The following is a 21,647-nucleotide window of genomic DNA, read 5'->3' as shown; positions in this document are numbered from 1 at the left end:
GAGAGATAGGACAACAAATGCTTATTCAAGAACGAGGTTTCACACAGCTGTGTTATTTACATACTTGCTATGTCACGCCTGATCACCAGCTTTTGCTAAAACTACGGAACCATAAGCTCCCTAAGGGCAGAAACTCGCTTTTCCCCGTCAATGTACATGCAGTGTCTCACACAGTATCTTGCATCTATCAAGTGTTCAAAAAACACAGGCTAAGTGAATGAACCAACACTTCACTCACCCCGCATTCCAGTTCAGGCAACTGCCGCATATTCTTCAGGCCTCGAGACTTCAAGATTATCAACAGAACTCTAAGAACGAAAATCAGACTACAGCTACTCACATGCTCACATGCAGTGACCTACAGGCGCTCTCTAGTGATCGATATCAGCGCAGCAGAATGCGATTTCTGAACTGTTAACTGCCACATTTTTCATGCCTTGCATTTCTGGCTGTTTATGGCAACTTAGTGAATCACTGGGAGCTGCTGCTTCAGTAGGGAGAGATGATAAGCATAAGACAAAGACATCAAGGCTCAATTTTGATGGCCAAGGTTTTTTAATGCCAAGGGAAGAAAGAGGAACCTAAAAGGTAACTTTTGATTTGTCAGAGCCACATTCTGGAGGCAGAAAGGGCTTTTAGCAATTTGCCAACTTGGGTGCGCAACATAAAAGAAATCATCGAGGACCTCAGCCTGGCTCCATCAGGCAGTTTATTCTACGAACCAGTGAGATGGGAAGAATGGGCAATGATAGAGGATAGTTTTCTCACTCAAAAAGAGCCAAAAGTTTGATCAAGTCTTTTTCCTAAGAGAACCGGAGGTAATGTAGCTAGATCTTGGCTGTAGAGGTCTACGACAGGCCTGGCACTTTCCTCTCCAAGGCTGACACTCTGGGGAATGTGTGAGAAAACCCTAGATAAAGTTGTACCCTGGCTGTGCAACAGGATCACACCACAACTGTTAACTTAGCGTCTCTGGCGTGGGGTCAGGCCTTATTATTTTTATTCATTTTTGAGAGGGAGGAAGGAGAGAATCCCAAGCAGGCTCCCCACTACCAATGTAAAGTCCAACGTGGGGCTCAATCTCACAAATCACGAGACCATGACCTGAGCTGAAATCAAGAGTCAGACACTTAGTCAACAGAGCCACCCAGGCACCCCAAGGCCTTAATAATTTTTTTGAAAAAACTGTCCTCCCTTCCTACCTCCTGAGTTGATCTAATGTTCAGCCAAGTGTTAAGGATTACCGACGTAGGGAGATCCCACAGCTGAAGAGTGCAGTACCTGTCTTCCACGGTATAGCCATCCTCGTGTGTAAACTCCCTGGCAATTCCACCGCTGACTCCTTTTCACAGGGCGCTTGAGCACAGAATTCCCCACACAAACCAGGGAGCATCTTACTGAACACAGCTCAGACTTCACTACTGGTAACTCTCAAAGCTAGATTTTGAAGAGTCTGTTCTGTGAATGAGTGTCTGGTGGACAAGTTTCACAGTTTAAGCATGGATGTGATACAAAGTTAACTACCGCTAGAAGGCCTGAAACTCACGCAACTGTCCCTGCAGAGCTCAACACAGGGGACAAGTCGGACTGGAGCTATTCATCAGCATTGCTCACAATTCCCGTGGGTCATCACAAACACACCAGCTCAGTTATTCGGAGCTTGTGTGTTCTTACCCAAACACTGTAGTCATAACAAAAGCTAGTGGCATCTGGGAAAGCAAACAGAGGTTCCTTAGACTTTCAACCTTTTCAAGGTATTTCCAGCCTCTTTCACTGAAAAAATTAGGAAACTCAGACTCCATTTAGTAATGACATAGGACCAGCTCTGCTCATGCAGTCCTTAATTAACTTTCTGAGACCCAGGTCTTTACCAAGTTGGACTTATAAGACCTTTAAAAACATTTAGGTGAGGATAGATTGGAATGGAAAACCAAACTCCCAGGCTCATGTAAGACCTATCAGCCATTGGTCACATAAGGCTGGTGAGCACTTAAATGCCGCTATTTCCGAGTACAGATATGGTATAAAATATACATCAGATTTCAAAGACTGAAAAATATCTAAAATCTCACTGATAATTTCTATACTGATTACATGCTAAAATGACAATAGTTTGGATATTTAAATACCCTAAGGCCTTTAGCTTTCACAATGTTTGAACTCCAAAAATGATGAACTATATACTATTTGACTTCCTTGATGGATATCCTCCCAATATTTGGATAATGAATATCCTTAACATTTACAGACTTGATAACATTTCAACATTTAAGTTATAAACGAGCTACTTTATTTTTTTATTAAAAAAAATTTTTTTTTTTTAACGTTTATTCATTTTTGAGACAGAGAGAGACAGAGCATGAATGGGGGAAGGTCAGAGAGCGAGGGAGATACAGAATCTGAAACAGGCTCCAGGTTCTGAGCTGTCAGCACAGAGCCCGACACGGTGCTCGAACTCACGGACCGCGAGATCATGACCTGAGCCAAAGTCGGACACCCAACCGACTGAGCCACCCAGGTGCCCGTAAACGAGCTACTTTAAAACGTTATGACAGTTATTTGATATTTTTCTGAAATACAAATTTACATTGTTAACGCTAAACAGTTTTGTTTTCAGTTATCCAGACACTAAATTATCAAGCCAGTCAGAAAGGCTTTAAGTCTTTTATTTTAAATGTTCACTTATTTTTGAGACAGAGAGAGTGCACAAGCAGGGGAGGGACAGAGAGAGAGAGGGAGGGAGCAAAGGATCCAAAGTGGGCTCTGTGCTGACAGCAGAGAGCCTGATCGCATCAACGGTGAGATCATGACCTAAGCTAAAGTTGGTGGCTTAACCGACTGAGCTACCCAGGCGCCCGAAGGATTTAAGTCTTAAACTGACTTTGTTGTATTTTTTGGTCAAGTACTTTTTAATGCTGATAAAATAATGAACATTGAATTCATGAATTCATGGAAAAGAACCAGAAAAATAAGGCACTATATGGCGGAATGGTCTTATAATTACAGCATCAGTATGATGTTGCAGAAAAATTATTTTCATTTTATGTGAGAAATCAAATCTTAAATCATGCAGTAATACTTATGTTTTTTATTTTTTTTATTTTTTAAATTTTAGGACAACTCCCTCTAAGGTGTTAAGTTTCTACTATTCTCACAGATCTTGCTTTGTAGGAATTCCTGGTCTAGGAAGTTCCAAGTTATCTACAGGTGTATCTTTGAACCAATTTGCAGAAACCTGTGAAAGTCTGGTGTTCCTACAGATATGTTGTATTAGATTAGGGAATCTGTGGGGAAGTCCTTGACCTAATATAATACAAGGATGCCCCAAGGTTTCTGCTGCTTCTCCAGGAACTAAAAATAAGCTTAAAGTCATCTTTCTCTGCTAAACAAAGATAATCATAGTGCACCCACGGGCAACCCACAGCCTTCCAGGAACCAATAAGCCTCTTCTGGAATACTCTACTTCCAACAATAGCTTACTTCTGTTGTGAATGTCTGAGAAGACTGGCATAATGAAAAGAGTTTGGGACAAATGAACCAGAGAGAAAACCTCATGAATGCTTCAGAATGCATTTCAGCACTTCACTAGACAAAGCTGGGAAAGCATGGCCCTATTCCAACAGGTATTGGATGTTAAGGGGGAATATGGGGGTGGGGGGAGTTGCTGGGAGAAGGCCCAACTCAACCGACCTAGAAGTCACTGCACTAGAAAAGTGTACCTTACTTATCGCATGAGCTTACTGCCCTTTCTAACAGTGTTGGCAACATTTGTGTCTAGAGCACTCCTAAACCTTCTCTTTCTCACAACTTGCCAACTGTCTGGCTTCTGTCTCAAGGCTCTGCCTCCCATTTCAGATCTAATTTATGTTAGAGTTGGTAATCTTTCTCTCTGGTTCTCCAGGGAGTATTTCTGGTATAATCAGCTTTCCCCAAGTGGAAATATTCTGTCCTTAAGAGTCAACCCTCCAAGCTGTGGCAAAAGGACAGACGGGAGTTGTCCTGGTCTTGTCCTTCATCCTCACATCTAAATGACTACTAAAGTGGAGTTCATTTTGCTCTCAAAACTTGTAAGTGCCTCCATCTTTCTTTTTCCTATTGTCACTCCTTTGGTTTTGTCCCGCATTATCTTGCTTGAACTGCTATAAATTTTCCAACAAAGTCTATCTGCCTGTAGTTTCATTCTTCTGTATGGGTAAATTGGTCTTTTTCCTGCTTAAAACCCTTGAATTGTAGTCTGGGACGTATATCCCTTCATGATTTGCCACCTGCTTACCTCTCTAGACATAGCAACTCTCCAAGAATGTCCTGCTTGTGTGTGCTATGCTTTCTGCCTTAGGCCCACTTCCCACTCCACAAGTCCTTTTATCCATACCCCCTGGAGCTATGTATGATCTATTTGTTCTTAAAGACTTAATCATTCTCTTGCCTAGTCTCATGACCTATGGTCTAATGACCATATGCATCTTGTGTATACGTCTATAATAACAATTATTACAACTTATTATAGGTTTGCTCACTTATTTGCTTCACCCACTAAAGTTTAATTAAGGTCTCAGAGGCTAGCTATCTTGGATTTCTGTATTCTTGGTCCATAACAGTCCATAAAACCAAGTATGCTTAATACATACTTGCTGAAAAGAATCAATCTTTAAGCAAGAACAGAATCTACAATGCCCTCTATTATATACAGAGGTTTCTTAAATGCGTCAGCTAAAGGCTTAAGACATTACTTCTACACCTTGTGACTGAAGAGAATGACAAAAGTTATTTATTTATAGATAAGCACAAATATTTTTACCATCTTTAACCACCACTAACATCATGAAGTGCTTGCTGTGTGTCTGTTGCATACGTGCACCTTCCCAATTAACCCTCACAACAACCTGGAGGTAGGCAGGGTTTTTTTTGTTTGTTTTTTTTTTTTTTTTTTACCTCTTTTTATAGGCAAAGGCAAGGCACAGAGGAGTTAAGCATCTCGCCCAATGTCACAAAGATAGCAAAACTGGGCAGTCTGTCCCCAGAACCCATGTTCTTAACCACTCTGCTACAAAGCTCAATACCTCGTACACATCATGAAACCTGTACTTCAAAAGATCAATTACTCCCTTTTCAAAAACATGATGGAATGTTACTAAATACAGTCTAAATTTTTAAAGTTATGATTACACATTGACAGACCACCCCACCCCAAAACTTAATAGCTCTACTACAATCATATTTCAATTAAAAAACTTACAAATAGGTTTCACAGTAGAAATTTCAAAGTACATTTTTACTCCTGGTTAAGGTAACGAAGACCTCTTTCTTTGTTCATTACCATTACGTAATTTCTCAAGCTATTGTAGATTTTTAACTTAATGGGTATACAAAAACAGATAAAGAAATTGTGACAACAGTTAATTCATGGTAACCTTTCAGCAATCAGGTAATTCTCAGTTTTATTATAATGTACTGTCAACTTCTAGGCATTACAGTGGATATGACAAATTTCCTTGAAAGCATTCTCTTATGTTATACTTCTAAATAACAGGGTAATTTGGCAAGATCATTCGGAAGTTTTATTTATTAAAATATCAATCATGAATTGTTCCATTTTAGTTTAGAACATACTAATACAAGTTGTTCCTAATACATTTTCTAGATTTCTTCTGATGGATGCTTTTGATGCCTTATTTAACAGGAAAATACTTTCTAATAGAGGAAATTAAGAGGTATTACAGAAGAGTTGTTGAAACCATGAACCAATGGAAATAAATACTATTACTGTGATGTTCTTTAAAAAAAAAAAAAGACACTTCATATAATCATTGGAAAGAAATAAAATGAAATGGACTTCTGTAATAAAGACCAATATCATCATCAAATTCCAAAATATCTCTTGATCTCCCTATAGGGTCTGTTAACTGTATTCTATGCACACACGTGCTCAAAATGCTAATGACTAATAACATAACCTTTTCAAGATGCTAGCACCAGGGTCACTGGTAACAGGGTACAGGCAGAACTGTAAGTTTATAAACATAAACCATCAGTCAATCTCAGCATATCAAATCAAAATGGAAGGCATGAGAATTTAGTAATAGGAGAAATCAGTCACTTCTGATTCTAAGACTTGCAGTCCTGACAGCGGCCTCACAGTCCAGGGCAGAGCTAGGAAGCACAATGTTGGTTAATCAAATACTGCAATCTTACTTTGAAAATTTTCATTTCTGAGATGTGAGTTTATGCCATACTGCTCTTTGCTTCCCTATAAACAACTAACAATTTATCTTATTGTTAGCCGTTGGTCTAAAATTAATGATGGCTTAACATCTGAAAATACACCAACTCCCCTTAGTCATACTGCATTTTCAGCTAAAACTTAATATGAATATATCTGGTTTTCTTCAATGCCTTTAGTTCTTTCCAGAGAATCAGCTGAACTTCAAAGACCAGGTATTTCCCATTCAATTCAGGAATTCTGTGATGGAAAAAGAACATTCAGTTTCCCAGCTTCAACACAGCATTCCCAGAATATGGCACTCAAAGTACTGCCTGAGTAAATTATTACCAAAAGTTTTACCTATTCAGCTGTTCATGAATAAGAATCACTACTAGGAGTATACCAAGTAGCAATTTCCTCTAAAAACAAAACAAAACAAAACAAAACAAAGCAAGTAGCAATTTAGTATCAGAATGAAAAGGTCTGGATACAGAGGAATAGAACAGTAAAACATAATTTAACTGTTGTCATTCACAATATAGTAAAGAAAAAAATCAGAAGTTACGCACTTCAAAAAAAGGGGGGAGTGATGGGGTCAAAGATAAAAGTATCAGCATGCTAAAATTTTTTTTTTTTTTTTTTTTAACTTAGAAAATACCTGTACAAGAACAAGGGACATTTCACATTTAACACACTGTCAATATGCATTGAGTTCACCTTAGGATAAATCAAACTGCAAGAAAATGGCCCAAATGAACTAGAAGATTTCCGGCAGCTCACAGACTGTACTCACAATTAATAAGCAACATTTACCTCTATGAAGTCTTACAAAGTTCATCTGATTTATATGGAAACTCCTCTGTGAAAAAATAGGATGATTTGGGTATTATTATCAATGCATAAAAGGGATGTCAATCAGATGGTAAATTCAATTATTCTTGAATTTTTAAAGAGTTTCATGCTTTGCTCAAATGTAGCTTACTTTTAGGAAATTTCTCTTCTTCAGCTCTCCAAGTTAGTAAATAAGATTAGGTAATATTTACATTTAATTTACTGTCTTTTCATTTAAAGACATTTCTCTTAGTCTTGCTATAGTATGTTAATTTAAATAATTGCCCTTAAACTTCACTATACCCAAATTGGGAAAGTAAAATAAACTTTGAAAAGGAATCTGCCATTTTCACTAATAATTTGTTAACCTGAAATCTTTTCAAAATACATATTGAAAATATGCTGACAGTGACCCTCAGGCATTTCGTTTGGGCTACATTCTAATAAACTATTTAGTGGTGAGAACAGAAATAACTGTGTATCACTTAAAAGAAACAGAAGATTTGCACAAAGAAACCAAAACCCATATAGCATGCAAGAGTTAACAATATGGCCTTTTAAATGTTGTTCAGCTACCACAAAAAAATCAGTTATAGAATTCATTACTTATATTTCAATCACAAACACTGCTCTTAAAACACGATCTATATCAGATTTATAACCAGATCTGAAAAACATAGATTAAGACTAGGTTTAGCTAATTTCTCTGGCAAAAAGCCCAAAGACAAGATAATTTTACTATCTCTTATACATTCCGGCAATAACAATAACAAAATTCAAAAAGCCAGATCAAAGTAAAACGAGTCAAAATTGGCAATAAACCCATTATGAAGAGTGGCACTAAAGTGAAATTTGAGAACATATTGCTTTCTATTTACGCAAGTGCGATCTCATTTTAAAACGTGTATTTACAAAAATTCTGGAAGGCTATCAATCACCAACTTGATAGCTAGGTTTTCAATCTTTATTTTGTCTCCATAATATTCAGTTGTCAGTAGTTTCAAGCAACATATTTAAATATCTAATGTGATTTTTATATCCTACTTACACTATTCAGTGTCCACATACAGATACACAAATATTGTAAGTGACATTATGTAGAATATTATAATATTTTCCAGAGTAGCAATTTTGACTTTGAATAATAACCAGAGCATCTGGGCATAAAAACATTTTCAATTCCTAAATTCTTCTTTCTGGGGAGTCATTGATGGAGACTGAACCTAAAGTAAAAAATGCTAACCTCTATCAATTTTAACACAAAAGGGCTGCTATAAACAGATTTTAAGTAAGTACTGTTCTAGACAAATATAATAATCAAGGAGCACTTGAGCTAACAAACACTGAACTTTCTTCTGCTGTAGCGGCTGCAGCACAGAACCGTAGGTTAGAGGCTGAGCGAGAGAGGCTGATATGGAATAGGACACAGAAGGAAAAGAACTAAAGTCTGTAAAATTAAAAAGTCAATGAGTAAATCACATATCAGAAAATCAACTTCCAGAAGAATATTAATGCGTCACTACCACAGCTAGAGTTAACCTGTGCCTTTAAGAACGGAAGACAACAAAACAATTCTTACCATAACAATATACCAGTAGTAGGAAAAAAATGAATCATTCACAAAATACTCTAAGAGGTCTTTCCTGGGGTGAGCGGGTACATGGTGTTATGTGTGGAAGCTTACAAAATTAAAAATGTGAAACAAAATGGATTCATACTAAGATTTCATGGTAACAGAAGAAAACTGAAGGAAAGATTTTCCGTGAGGGAAGAGTATTTCCCATAACTGGTTTAAAAAGCACCTATGAAACCGTGCTGTCAGCCGTCACAATGGAGGTTTGGGACGCTTTTGTCAATTGCAGCATAACAAAAGGCATTTCACAGCATAACTTTAGGGAAAATGTTATCTGGTCTGGAATCACACAGAAAGCAAAGAAAAACTCTTTCAATTGTTTCTAAAACACCGATTTTTCTGGGTAGCAGCAGTTGCTCCTGTACGTGCCCTTTCAAAAAATATGAAACAGAAGCAGAATAGGGAAAAATTTTGAGAGTAAGAGTAGCAGCATTAAATAGAAAAGCAAATACTTAAATATGTTAAAGAAAGCGTAAAATAAGGAAACAGTACTTGTGCAACTTTCAATTATACCAAGTAAAGTGCACTGCTTAAATGTTCACTGATAACATTTTCCCTGTATGTTGAAAATATGAAATCTACTTATTGGTATCTTTTTAGATTAAAAAAAAAAAAGAAAAGAAAAGAAAAAGACATTCACTATTGTAGCCTGATAGCTCTCTTCCAGTATTTTGTAACCATTCAGATGTATTTTGTGGGAATATTTATTCACATAATTTTGCTTAATACATTTCTTTCTACACAAGACTGAATTTAAAAGTCTATTATCTATAACATTTTCAATTACAGTAATAACACATTAATAAATTATAAATTAACAAAATCTTCATATTTTCTTTAAAAAATCATTTATCAAACACTAACTTCCAGATTATCTGGAAAATTAAAGATGCAAATTGCTATAAATCTGGCATCCCAATTAAATTCTGATTTTTAAAAGTATATAAAATGTCCCTCAAGTTATTCCAAGTTCCACTCAAGAAAATTTTACCCTTTTCATAAGTTACTAAGTTTACAACCTGCTAAACATTCTACCCAAATGTGGGAAAACTGTCTGGAGATGCAAAGCACAATGAAATAATTACATGAAAAGAACAAACAAAAATACCCGTTAAAACAAAGTTATTATAGCTGGCAGCACTTAAAATTGGTAATTTGTATTTTTTAAAAAGTTGCATAGCTGCAAGATGATTCATTACTGATTAACTACTGAGCAGTTTTACTTAAGAGGAAATAACACGTGTAATAAATTGCAATTCAACAGACAATCTTAGCCTTAGTTCATTAAAATGTAATTATGTAACTTGATTTACTCTTTGGACTGCATTCTGATAATGTTAAACCTTGAATTTAAAATACTAACATATTTTAGCTCTCCTATGCAGAAGTATATTTTCTACTCATAGGAGAAAAAAATAGAAGAACTTGAGATCATGGTCTACATTCAGAAAATGTTTTACTGCTTGATTTCATTTCTTGGTTTCACATTTAAGACTTTAATTTATAGGAAGTACATTATGTGGTCTTCAGTTTAAGAACAGATGAATACAGAAACATCATGTAGGGGAAAATAAAGTGACCCCAAACAAGAAAAAAACAAGTCAAACACAACTAGTTGCGCAACTCTAGAGAACTTAATAAAATCAACTTTTAAATCAGTTAACTTTGGCGTCTGAATACAAAATGTTTATCAGTATTACCTATGTAGATGACTAGTAAGGGAGGTGCAGCATTTTCAAAATCCCTGTGTGTCCTCTATATGCATGTTTGGTACACTGAGTTCTGTGGCAACTGCCTTCTCTTCAGCAGGGTTTTTCCCCGTGTGATTGTCCATCTCTGCGTTACCAAGTCTCACAGAACTCAGATCTCTGGCTGAGTATGCCTGCGGTTTTGTTTTTCTTTTTCCAGAGACAGATCCTCATCTTCTCTCAGTTCTTCAAGCATCTTGAAAACACAAGAAAACCTGTGGAGAAGCAGACACATGAAGTTCAAGCAGTGGTTCATAACACTAATACAAATCAAAATACAACATCCTTTTCCCCAGGAACACTGCTTTAGTTGCTATAAGTTTTCATACGTTTACTTACTATTCTGAAAACTCATGAAATCAATGTTCTGCAAAAGAACAGGTAAAGGACACAGCAGGACCAGTTAAAGCTTAAAACAGTCATGAAAAATATCTACCACATCACAGTCATTTTCCCTCCACAATTAAGACCAGAGTACAGAAAACACACCACACACACACACACACACACACACACACACAATACCTATGCATACCTATTAACCTTCCCCCATATAATTAAAATCACCAAATAAAAATGGTAAACAGTTTCCTGACTAATCAAAACCTTAGACAATCCTGTATCTCTTTTGGGCCATCCATTAAATTCTTATGCTAAAAAATATCAGAAATGTTGCATGTGTTGCTACATTTTTTTTTAATGTCTTAACAAGAAATACTCCTCAAACCCATACATTTAGGGGCTCCTGGATGGTTCAGTTGGATGAGCATCCAACTCTTGGTTTCAGCTCAGGTTACGTTCTCATGGTTCATGAGTTCAAGCCCTGTGTCCAGCTCTGCACTAAGCACAGAGCCTGTTTGGGATTCTTGTTCTGCCCTTCTCTCTCTCTAGAAACAAATAAACTTAAAAAATACTTAAAAAAAAAAAAAAAAAACCAACAAAAAACAAAACCCGTATGTTTAATCTGGGACAGCAAAAGGGATAGGAGGAATTTATCATGTGACAAATAAGAGGAGTTAGAACAGGAGCAAAAATATAAAAGAATCAAGACATTCCATGTCTATACATTCTTAAAAATGACTCAAGACCCACAGAGACAGATTCCATTGATTTCTAAAGTTTCTAAGGCAGCTGTTACCAAACTCAGGTTCTATATACAAAAAAAAAAACAAAAAAACAAAAACAAAAACAAAAAACAAAAACAATGAAAAGATAACACCAATACATAGGTAAGGAAACTGAAATGCTGTTTAAGACCAATATGCATAATGACTATGAGATGAGACGCATGTTCCTTATACCCCATAACTCACTGTGACGCTAAAGGAATTTAGCTGATCAGATCATGAAATAACTTTTAAATTTTACTTACTTTTTAGAGTTTATTTATTTTGAAAGAGAGAGAGAAAGAGAATGTGAGTGCGGGGGGGGGGGGGGCGCAGAGAGAGAGGGAGAGAGAGAATCCCAAGCAGGCTCTGTGCTGTCAGTGCAGAGCCTGACGCGGATTCAATCTCAGGAACTATGAGATCACGACCTGAGCTAAAATCAAGAGTTGGTCGCTTAACTGACTGAGCCACCCAGGTGCTCCAAAACTTTTTTATAAAATAAAATTTTTAACCATAAAATTCAACCTCACACAGAAAAGTTTACTGCCTGTAGAAGACTAATTTTACCCACAGGTGAAAAATTTAGACATACTACCTTGGTACGTAAAACACTATGATAAAAATTTCATTTTATTAGCATTGGTTTTTAGTACTTCTCTTAAAATGCTGCTACAGTTTTAGCTATAGTTTTAGTTTATTGGCCCAGACATAAGGTTACACTGAGGATATTTCAAAGCATCTTCCTCTTCAAAAAACCTTTTCACAGCCAAATAAAAACATTTATGCACATATACTCAAAATATCACTCTATCGCCACACTTTCTTTACATGGCCATCTTATCCCAATTCTTATTTCAAATGTGTCAAAGTGTGGTCTGAATCAGCTCACAGTAGAAGGTTCAAAAGCTGACAGTCCTCTAGTACCCTACAGTTCACCAAGGCTTTCACATTTCACACGCATACCCTACTGTAATTGTGACAGGGGCCTCAATTAATGTTGCAGTTCTTTCTTTGGTTGCTATGGTGGCTATTAAGTTACCTCAAATCTCCTGTCAATATTCTAATCTGCTATTAAATCATCATCATTAAGAGCAACTTTCTGCTCCAGTTTCCTGTCTTTGGTCTTAACCATTCAGGAAAGACTGTTGTCGACTGCTACCTTAAACCTCTGAACACAGAGGCTCCAACTCCTGAAACGATTCCAGGATCCGCTAACATGTTATGCCTTGATGTATAATCCCAATGCTTTATGTCATTTCTCCAAGTCTTCTCGTAAAAAGCTTTTCACATATATGAAGATAACATTTAAGTTAACTATTTTTTTCAAAGTCAAATGAACACACTTCACGGAATGTGGAAAAAAGCAATAGTCAAGTGAGGTTATCATTCAATTCACTGAACATTTTTAGATAATGCAGAATAATGAATGAGCTAAATCAGCAGATGAAAACAAATTCTGTATTTGGTTTAAAATTCAATTTTTTTTCTTTTTTCCTCCTACTGTACGGACAGGCACTTTATTATATGCTGAGGATACTAAGGTGAAAGATTGAACTGAATGAAGGAATGCATGATGCAACTTTTTGAAGAAAATGCTCCTACCTAATAGCAGCAAAATAGCTAAGAACACAACCTTTGGAGATAATATGCCTAGGTTCAAATCCCAGTTCTACCAAGGAATTAGGCTTGACAGGCCAGGTTTCTTAACCTCTCTATAACTGTTTCCTCATCTATATGATGGGAATAGCAAGAGTCCTGAGTTCAAAGGGTTGTTCCAACAATTAGATGAGTTATTAATAGATGTAAAATGCTTGGAACAATGCCTGGCACATAATGCAACATAAATGCTAATTAATTATTATGATTAGAATTACAATATATTGCATTACCTAAGGATATACTTGTAAAGTGAGGGATAAGAGTACAGAATTTGATTCTGTTTGCTAAATACATGACCTTTGACTATTATGTATATTGCTTCTTAAAGTCATGAAATTAAATACTTAGGCCTTGAGGTTTTCAGGGGTAAAATGGGGTAATGTGTACTAATATGTAGTACATATATGAAGTAATATATCGACCATAGAGTTCCTGGGTTTAAGCACTAAACTAAAATTAAACAAGCCAATGTATTTTAAAGTACCAAGAATGGGGAAGTTACTCAATGTATGACTCTTTTCAGGAATCAGCAAAGTTGTTTTCTACATATCTTTTCACGTGAGTTTTCTATATAGTAGCCAAACACAATGTCTGGGATACATACACGCACGCACACACACACGCTTCAATAAATGAATAAAAATGGTGGCAGAGAATGTATAACTCAGGTAACAATTAAAAAGCCAGTTAGAACAGAAAAAGGGAGAATTACCTATAAAACAGGAAGCTGATGCTTAGTCTGAAGGGTGCTCCGGGCAAGATCTATTTACTTCAAACCATTCATCTATGCAGCTAGAAAAGAACAAAACCAGAAAAACTGAAACACTTATGCTTATTTATATCATGACAGCTGTAATAAAAAATTCTTACTTCTTGACTTTAATGTATCTTTTCAGGAAAAAAAAATCAGTATTTTACATGATCATATTTGGCATATTTAAGTAAAAGATAAGGATCTGTTTACTACATTTTGATTATTTACTTATCTTTTAAGTTTATTGATTTTTTTTTAAAGTAATCTCTACATGCAACGTGGGGCTCAAACTCATGATCCGGAGATCAGGAGAGGCATGCTCTTCCGATTGACCCAGCCAGGCGCCCCACATTTTGATTACTCAAAGAAGTTAAGGAAACAATCTTTGCAAAATTATACTGTAAAGTACTTTAAAGTTTAAATAGAACAACCATTACACCAAAAGCAAATCTGAAGAACCACTACTTTACCAGTATTCAAAATTAAGTGACAAATCTGGACAGATATTCCTCTCTCCAAAATAGTCATTCATTCACACAAGTATTATTCTGTTCATGCCACCGATCAATGTAATCAGAAGCAGCTTTTAAATTCTAATTCTGGACAGTACTGCATCACCTCTCAAATCTTTTATTCAGTGTTTATCCATTTTTGAGAGAGAGAGAGAGAGAGAGAGAGAGAGAGAGAGTGTGAGTGTGAGCGTGAGCAAGCGGGGAATGGGCAAAGAGGGAGCAGGCTGAAGCAGGCTCCAGGTTCTGGGCTGTAAGCACAGAGCCCGACACGGGGCTCCAACTCGTGAACTGTGAGATCATGACCTGAGCCAAAGTCAGACACTCAACCGACTGAGCCACCCAGGTGCCCCTGAATCACCTTTTAAAAGACTATCTTTATATGTGAATATTGAATACTTATTTTAATTCTATCCCACCCTACACAATACATACACATACACAAGTAAATATACCATCATCCACTTGGCATTTATAAAGTATTTCATGATTTTATTGGAAGTTAAATACTAGGGTGCATATAATTATCCTCACTGTAGACCTGCATTGTTCAATGCAGTAGCCACAAGCCACATGTGGCTATTTAAATTCATTACAATTAAATAAAAGAAAAATGCAATTCCTCGGTCGTACGACCACATTTCAAGCACTCAAAAGCCACGTGGCTATTTGCCCCTCTATTAGCACAGATACAAAACATTTTCATCACTGCAGAAAGTTCTTTTTCACTGTGATAAATGATAAAGCCTTCGATAAGGCTAAGTAACTTGCCCAGCAGCTAGGAAGTTACCCAAGCAGAATTCAAACTGCTCAACACTCCCACTGATGTGTCAAACTGGCACACGCCACAAAGCTAGCAGGCTTGGTAAATATGCTTACAGGCAAAATTAGCATTTATCACTCTCATATCCTGACAGGATAATTTGGTAAGTAAAAATAATGGACAAAACTGAACGGAAAAAAGATAAAGTATTTCATCCATATAATATTCTTTCAACCACTAATTTCTGTTGCCACTAAGACTTCTGCTGGCTAAATAACCTTGCCCCAATTGGCTTCTGACATGGTTTTCAGCCTGCTTTCTATCCTACTTACTTGGCTCCAGCAGTCCCCTGGTCTACTGGAATACCTCTTTAAATGAAGCACTCAACAAAATACTCCACATGAATTAACAATTCTCAGTACCTATGTGATTTAAAATGGGCACTTCTTATTTTACAGCCATGGAATTTCGGCTCATACTGAGAAATTAATCATTTAAAACCCAGGGTCCTTCTCATGTAAATTGCTATCAACCCATGTTATTTGAAATATCATAATCCCTTCTCCCAACTCCAGCAGGAAACCATTACTATGAATTTGGTGTTTCTCATTCTTGGACATTTTCTTAACCTATCACTACATAAGTACGTATTCCAAAACAACATATAGTATTGTTTCTGTGTTCTAAATTTTATACAAATGCTACTGTCAAGTATGCTTTTTCTAACTGTGTTTTTCAACCTGAGATTTACAACTGCTAATAAGGCTCTGGTTTTTACATTTTTGTTGTGTATAATATTCCATTAACATAAGCATATTGCAGTGTATGTATCCATTCTTTCACTGACAGACTCCCCGGAGGCCTGGTCTCAGGAGTGGAATTACGGAGTTGTAGGATGTAGACAGCACAGAGCTCTTACAGAGCTATCCACCAAGTAAGTACACCAACTTACATCTGGATGTTTACTGGCACTTGGGGCTCTTTTTTTCCCCGAATTGACTGGTAACTTTTGCCAAATTTTCTGTTTTGTCTTTTTCTTATAGGTTTGCAGAAGTTATCATCCAGATACTTCAGCTATAATATAGTATACACATTTTTGATGGTCCTTGCTGTCTACAAAATCATACACTAAAAGTAACAGGGTTTAAGGGAAAAACGTTAAAGGCAGACCACTCAAACAATGCAACCTGGTAACTAGAACAAAGATGTGTTTGCTCCGAATAATTAAAATACCACTATAAATACAGGATTTTTTCCCGAAGGTATAAACTTTGACCTAAGAGGGCTAAGGAAGGATTAATATGGAGACAAAAGCCCAATGCACAAACTATGAATGAAGCAAGTATTTCCAAAATAAAGCCCATGGCCTAACTGAACGGAGTATAAAAACATTCAGTGGATGGGTATCTTTATAACAGCAGGCACACCTCATATATGGGGGTTTGGTTCCAGACCTCTGCAATAAAGTGGATATCGCAATAAAAAGAATCAAATAGTTTTTTTGGTTTCCCAGTGCATATCAAAGTCATGTCCACACTTTACCTTAATTAAAAAATACTTTACTGCTAAAAAAGGCTAACTACCATCTGAGTTTTTAGTGAGTCATAATCACTGATCACAGATCACCGTAACAGATAAATAATGAAAGTATGAAATACTCTGAGATTTACCAAAATGTGACACAGAGACACGAAGTATACAGATGCTGCTGGAAAAATGGTACCCACAGACTTGCTCCGCAGGGCTGCCACAAACCTTCAATTAGTAAAACACAGTATTTGTGAAGCGCAATAAAACGAAGTGCAACGAAACACGGTATACCTGCATCGTATTCTCCCATGGCTTGCTTCCACATATGCTTTCATCTGCTTTTATTTGCTGGAGCAAAACACTGATGTGCTGAGAAATACTATGGATGAACCAGTAAGATCATCTCATTATACCGTCACCGTTTCTTCCACTTACCAACTGCAACGCGCTAACTGCATTACAGAAAGTTGCTGAAGGAGAGTACTGTTTCAGATACTACAACTGTTGTTCGTGTGTTATAAAAAAAACAAAAAAAACCTCAGCGTGAGGTCTAGTTTTCTTTTACTTTTTCACAGTATCATGATGCAAAAAAAGTTTTAAAATGTTAATATGGTCCAAATTTGAGAACCATGAATGAAGCAAGCAAGTACTTCAAAAATAAAGCCCGTGGCCTAACTGAACTGGGTGTAAAAACATTCAGTGGATGGGTATCCTTATAAGAGCAGGCACACTTCAATTTTGGGGGTTCAGTTCAGATCATTGATCAACTTTTCCTTCAAGTTTTTATAGGGGGGTGGGGGAAGGCTTGTATTGTAGCCCCCAAAGAGGCCAAGAACATTTCTCTACATTCTTTCCAACACTTGTAAGAGTTGTTTTTTGGTTTCCATAGGCATATGTTCAGTCAATCGGGAATTGATTCCTATTTCAAATATAAAGATTCAACTGTTTTTCTACATCAATAACCAAGTGATCTCAGTACCATTCTTTGAATAGTTCATTCTTCCTCTACTGCTATAATACCACCACTGCCAAATCAATTTTTTAATTTTTTCATTTACTTAACAAATATTTACATACTATCCATCATGTGCCAGACTTTCTAAAATTTAACTCATTTCAAACCTCAAAACAACTCTATGAAGTTGGTACTGTCGCCTCATTTTATAGATCGAAGGAGGGAAAAACTAAGTAACTTGATCAAGATCACACAGTGAATTAGTGGAGGGGCTGGGATTTGAACCTTGGGAGGCAGGCTTGACTCCCAAGAGTCCAGGCTCTTAACCCCTGTGCTATGCTGTCTCTCATATATGCATGAGTGTTTATGGGCTCTATTCCTATGTCCTTTCCACACATGTCTTAATTAATAGTCTTAAAATGTATCTGCATAGGGGAAGCCCCCCACCCCCCAGCAGTTTTCTTCTTTGTGAATATGACCGTTCTTGCCACATGGACTCTTTGGTCCATGTGTATTTTAGAGTCAACTTGTCAAGTTACATGAAAAAACTAGTCGAGATTTGAATGGGATAATATTAACTATATAGATTAATTTGAGATTAAGTGACATCTTTATGACACCAAGTCTTCCTATCCACAAGACAATATACCTCTACATTTTGGATCTTCTAGATCTTTCAGTAAAGTTTTAAAATCCTTGTATCTTTTGTAGGATGTATTCTTAACATAGCTTACTGCTATTGTAGTTTCTGTGGGTGTTAATATTATTCTAAAAAAAAAAGCTTTTATTTTTTCTTACTGAGATATCAATGAAACAAACATTCATGTTGAGCTTATATCTGAAAACCCTGGTAAGCTGTTAACAATTTTAACAGTTTATCTAACATCTATTCTTTGCTTTTGTTTTGAAATCATTAATACCCAAGTATAGAACTGTAATGCATTTTTTTCTCATTTACTGAGATAATATGCTCTTTCTCCTTTATTAACATAATATGTTGCATATATAAGTTTTCTAATCTTACAATGTCTTTATATTCCTAGCATAAGTCTAATTTAGTCATGAGGCATTACTTCAGATAGATATTGATGAATTTGGTTTGCTAGTATGTTTTGTTTTTTTTTTTTTTTATGTTCATAAATGAGAGTACCTTCTAATTTTCTTTCTTATACTCTCCTTGTCTGATTTTGGTATCAAGTTTATACTATTTTTACAAAATAAGTGGGGGAACCTACCATCCTTTCCTACCTTGAGGGGAGTTTAACAATGGTTAACATGGTGTTCTTTGGACGTCTGGTAGAACCTGCCGTCAGACCAATTTTGTAGGCCTCTTTTTAGGTTTTGGGGTTTTATTTTTTAATATTTGTTGTTTTTTAAAAAGTTTTTCTTAATAATTACTTATAATAGTTATTATAGTCAATTCACGTGTTCTGTTTCTTTTTGAAATATCTTGGTAATTACTATATATTGAGATATATAGTTAGTAATATAATAAATATACTTAGATATTACATAATATATAATGAATAATATATAAAATAATGTTAAGGAAATTGCCTGTTTTCTTTAAATCGAAGAGTAAATAAATTTCTCACAGATTTTTCCATTTGTTTTTTATTTCTACTATGTCTGATGTGTCATTCCTATACTGTTCATTTTTTCCTCCTAGAGATGATCCTGCCAGAGGCTTATCTATTTCATTAGTCTTCAAAAAACAAACTTTTGGCTTTGCTGGCCTCTAGTGTATATTTTTTTTTTCTTTTTTTCCTTCTCTAACCTTTATTATTTTCTTGTTCTATTCAGTGTTAATTCATTTTTCTAAATTCTTTTTTTTTTTAATTTTTTTTTTCCAATGTTTATTTATTTTTGGGACAGAGAGAGACAGAGCATGAATGGGGGAGGGGCAGAGAGAGAGGGAGACACAGAATCGGAAACAGGCTCCAGGCTCTGAGCCATCAGCCTAGAGCCTGACGCAGGGCTCGAACTCACGGACCGCAAGATTGTGACCTGGCTGAAGTCAGACGCTTAACCGACTGCACCACCCAGGCGCCCCTCATTTTTCTAAATTCTTAAGGAAGAATTGGGTTTAATGATTTCCAGTCTTTTTTCCCCACTCTAACACAAGCTCTCCATGGATCACTCTAGAAAAATGGCAAGACTTTTCATTATTATCCAGTTCCAAGTGTTTCTAAGTTCCATTATGATTTCTTCTTTAATCCACAAGTTACTTAAAAGTATGTGTGAAGATAATTCATCTTTTATTACTGACATCTAAGAGTGGCCAAAGAACCGCTTTCTGTATGGTATAATTTTTCATAGTTTGCCAAACTTGCTTTATGGCCTAGTATGCCATCAATTTCTGCATATGTAATGAGTGCCTGAAAAGTAAAGATGCTAATTGCTGGGTGCAGATACACACACATCCATCAGACAAACCTGTTAACTCTGTTGCTACATTCTTCTAGGTTTTGACTCATTTTGTGTCTGCTTGACACAATGAGAACTGTACTGAAATCTCCCATTATCATGACATATTTGTCAATTCTTTTCTGACAGTTCTATAAATATTTTACCTTGAGACTCTGTTCTTAGGTTCACCAAAAACTGAATTTTATATATACTTTTATCATATCACACTAATAATATTTTTGCCAAAATTTATTTTGTCTATTATTCTAGCTTTGTCAGTTTTCCTGTAGTTAATACTTGCCTGGATACAGTTTTGTATCCCCTCACTTTCATATTTTTCTATATCCTTATATTTAAGTGTTACTCATCAACAGCATATCCTGATCTTTCAATCTCTTTTCCACTGGTGAGTTTGTTTCATTTAGAATTATGCTGACAGTACATTTATTCTTGTCTCTTTGTTTTGTATAATTTATTGTGCTCTCTATGCTCTTCTCCACCCCCTACCTTTAAATAAAATTCTACCTTATTCCTTTTATTGTTCGAAAGTTATAGTTTTCTAGATTTTTGTGTTTGCTTTAAATAATTTTCTACCCCCAATTTTCCTGTGTTGCTCTGAAACCAAGAATCTTTTATGAGAATCCAGATGGGTGTTGGGAGTCAAATAGGCATGGCTAAAATCTCAGCTCTTCCATTTACTAGCCATGGCATTGGGGAGATTTCCTATGGTCCCTTGGCTTATTCCCTCGATTTTAACATGAGATTATTACAAGGTGTACATGGGCTAGCCTGGCTAAGCCATTACGGACAATGCCTGGGTAACAGTAAACGTTTAACAAATGGTAGATTTTTGAATACAAACATATTTGGGCTCAAATCTTAGTTCTAGCAGGAAACAAAGGCTGTTATTTTTTAAGAAATGGGTGGGGGTTTCAATTAAGAAGAAAACTTTTCAGCACTAACAACAATGTTTGAAACTTCGAGAAGCATCTTTTTACTATCAATTTGGTCAACATAAAAATAAACTTACCCTTTATGATATATGCATAGACAAGGCAGTCGTGCTATAGTATCTCCCTGCTGCAATTCTTCAAGGCATATTGCACATTCCCCAGCATCTTTACTCAGTACATCCTCTGAGGAAAGAGAAAAATGAATTCAGGACAATAAAACTAAAAAAAGAATTACAGGAACGTTATAGAGTGGTGACTGCCATATTTTGTCCGAAATACATAAAACTTGGCAACCATATTTGATACATTATTCATAAGTCAGTGAATAACATTTACCTTTACCTATAGACGGCATCTCTTATTTCCATTTACATTTCATTGAGGCATTTCAGTAAGCAAGAACAGTACAGAGAGCTCTAACTTGCAAAGGATTTTGCTACAAAACTTTATCAAGTCAGTTATTTGCAATTTGGAATCCATTTTCCTTCTCTTACTAATCACTATTAATTATTGCCTAAGATAGTTCAAAAAACCTTAGAGCATAGTGGCTGAAGAGACATGAAACTACTATTAAAATTTTTTAAATTCTAAAATA

At 36.0% G+C, this 21,647-nt stretch overlaps 1 protein-coding gene and 1 long non-coding RNA gene across 2 annotated transcripts in view; one reads left to right on the top strand and one right to left on the bottom strand.

Moving 5' to 3' along the window:
• The first annotated feature begins 3,450 nt into the window (after positions 1-3,450).
• Positions 3,451-16,363, top strand: LOC123606645. Its single transcript, XR_006716413.1, has 3 exons — positions 3,451-3,623; positions 16,055-16,139; positions 16,249-16,363. It is a non-coding gene; the product is annotated as an uncharacterized LOC123606645 (long non-coding RNA).
• The window catches only part of ZNRF2 (zinc and ring finger 2), a 98,533-nt gene continuing 82,286 nt past the window's right edge, over positions 5,401-21,647 (bottom strand). The window contains exons 3-5 of the mRNA XM_045495201.1: positions 21,130-21,235; positions 13,892-13,971; positions 5,401-10,629 (exon numbers count right to left, since the gene is read on the bottom strand). Of these exons, the coding sequence (XP_045351157.1) occupies positions 13,914-13,971; positions 21,130-21,235 (164 nt within the window). The 3' untranslated portion in view covers positions 5,401-10,629; positions 13,892-13,913. The remainder of the gene's footprint in view (positions 10,630-13,891; positions 13,972-21,129; positions 21,236-21,647) is intronic.

The sequence above is a fragment of the Leopardus geoffroyi genome, chromosome A2 (genome assembly GCF_018350155.1).
Source record: "Leopardus geoffroyi isolate Oge1 chromosome A2, O.geoffroyi_Oge1_pat1.0, whole genome shotgun sequence".
NCBI classification, from domain to species: domain Eukaryota; kingdom Metazoa; phylum Chordata; class Mammalia; order Carnivora; family Felidae; genus Leopardus; species Leopardus geoffroyi.
Note: the sequence above shows the minus strand (reverse complement) of the source record. Positions and strands in the feature narration are given on the sequence as shown.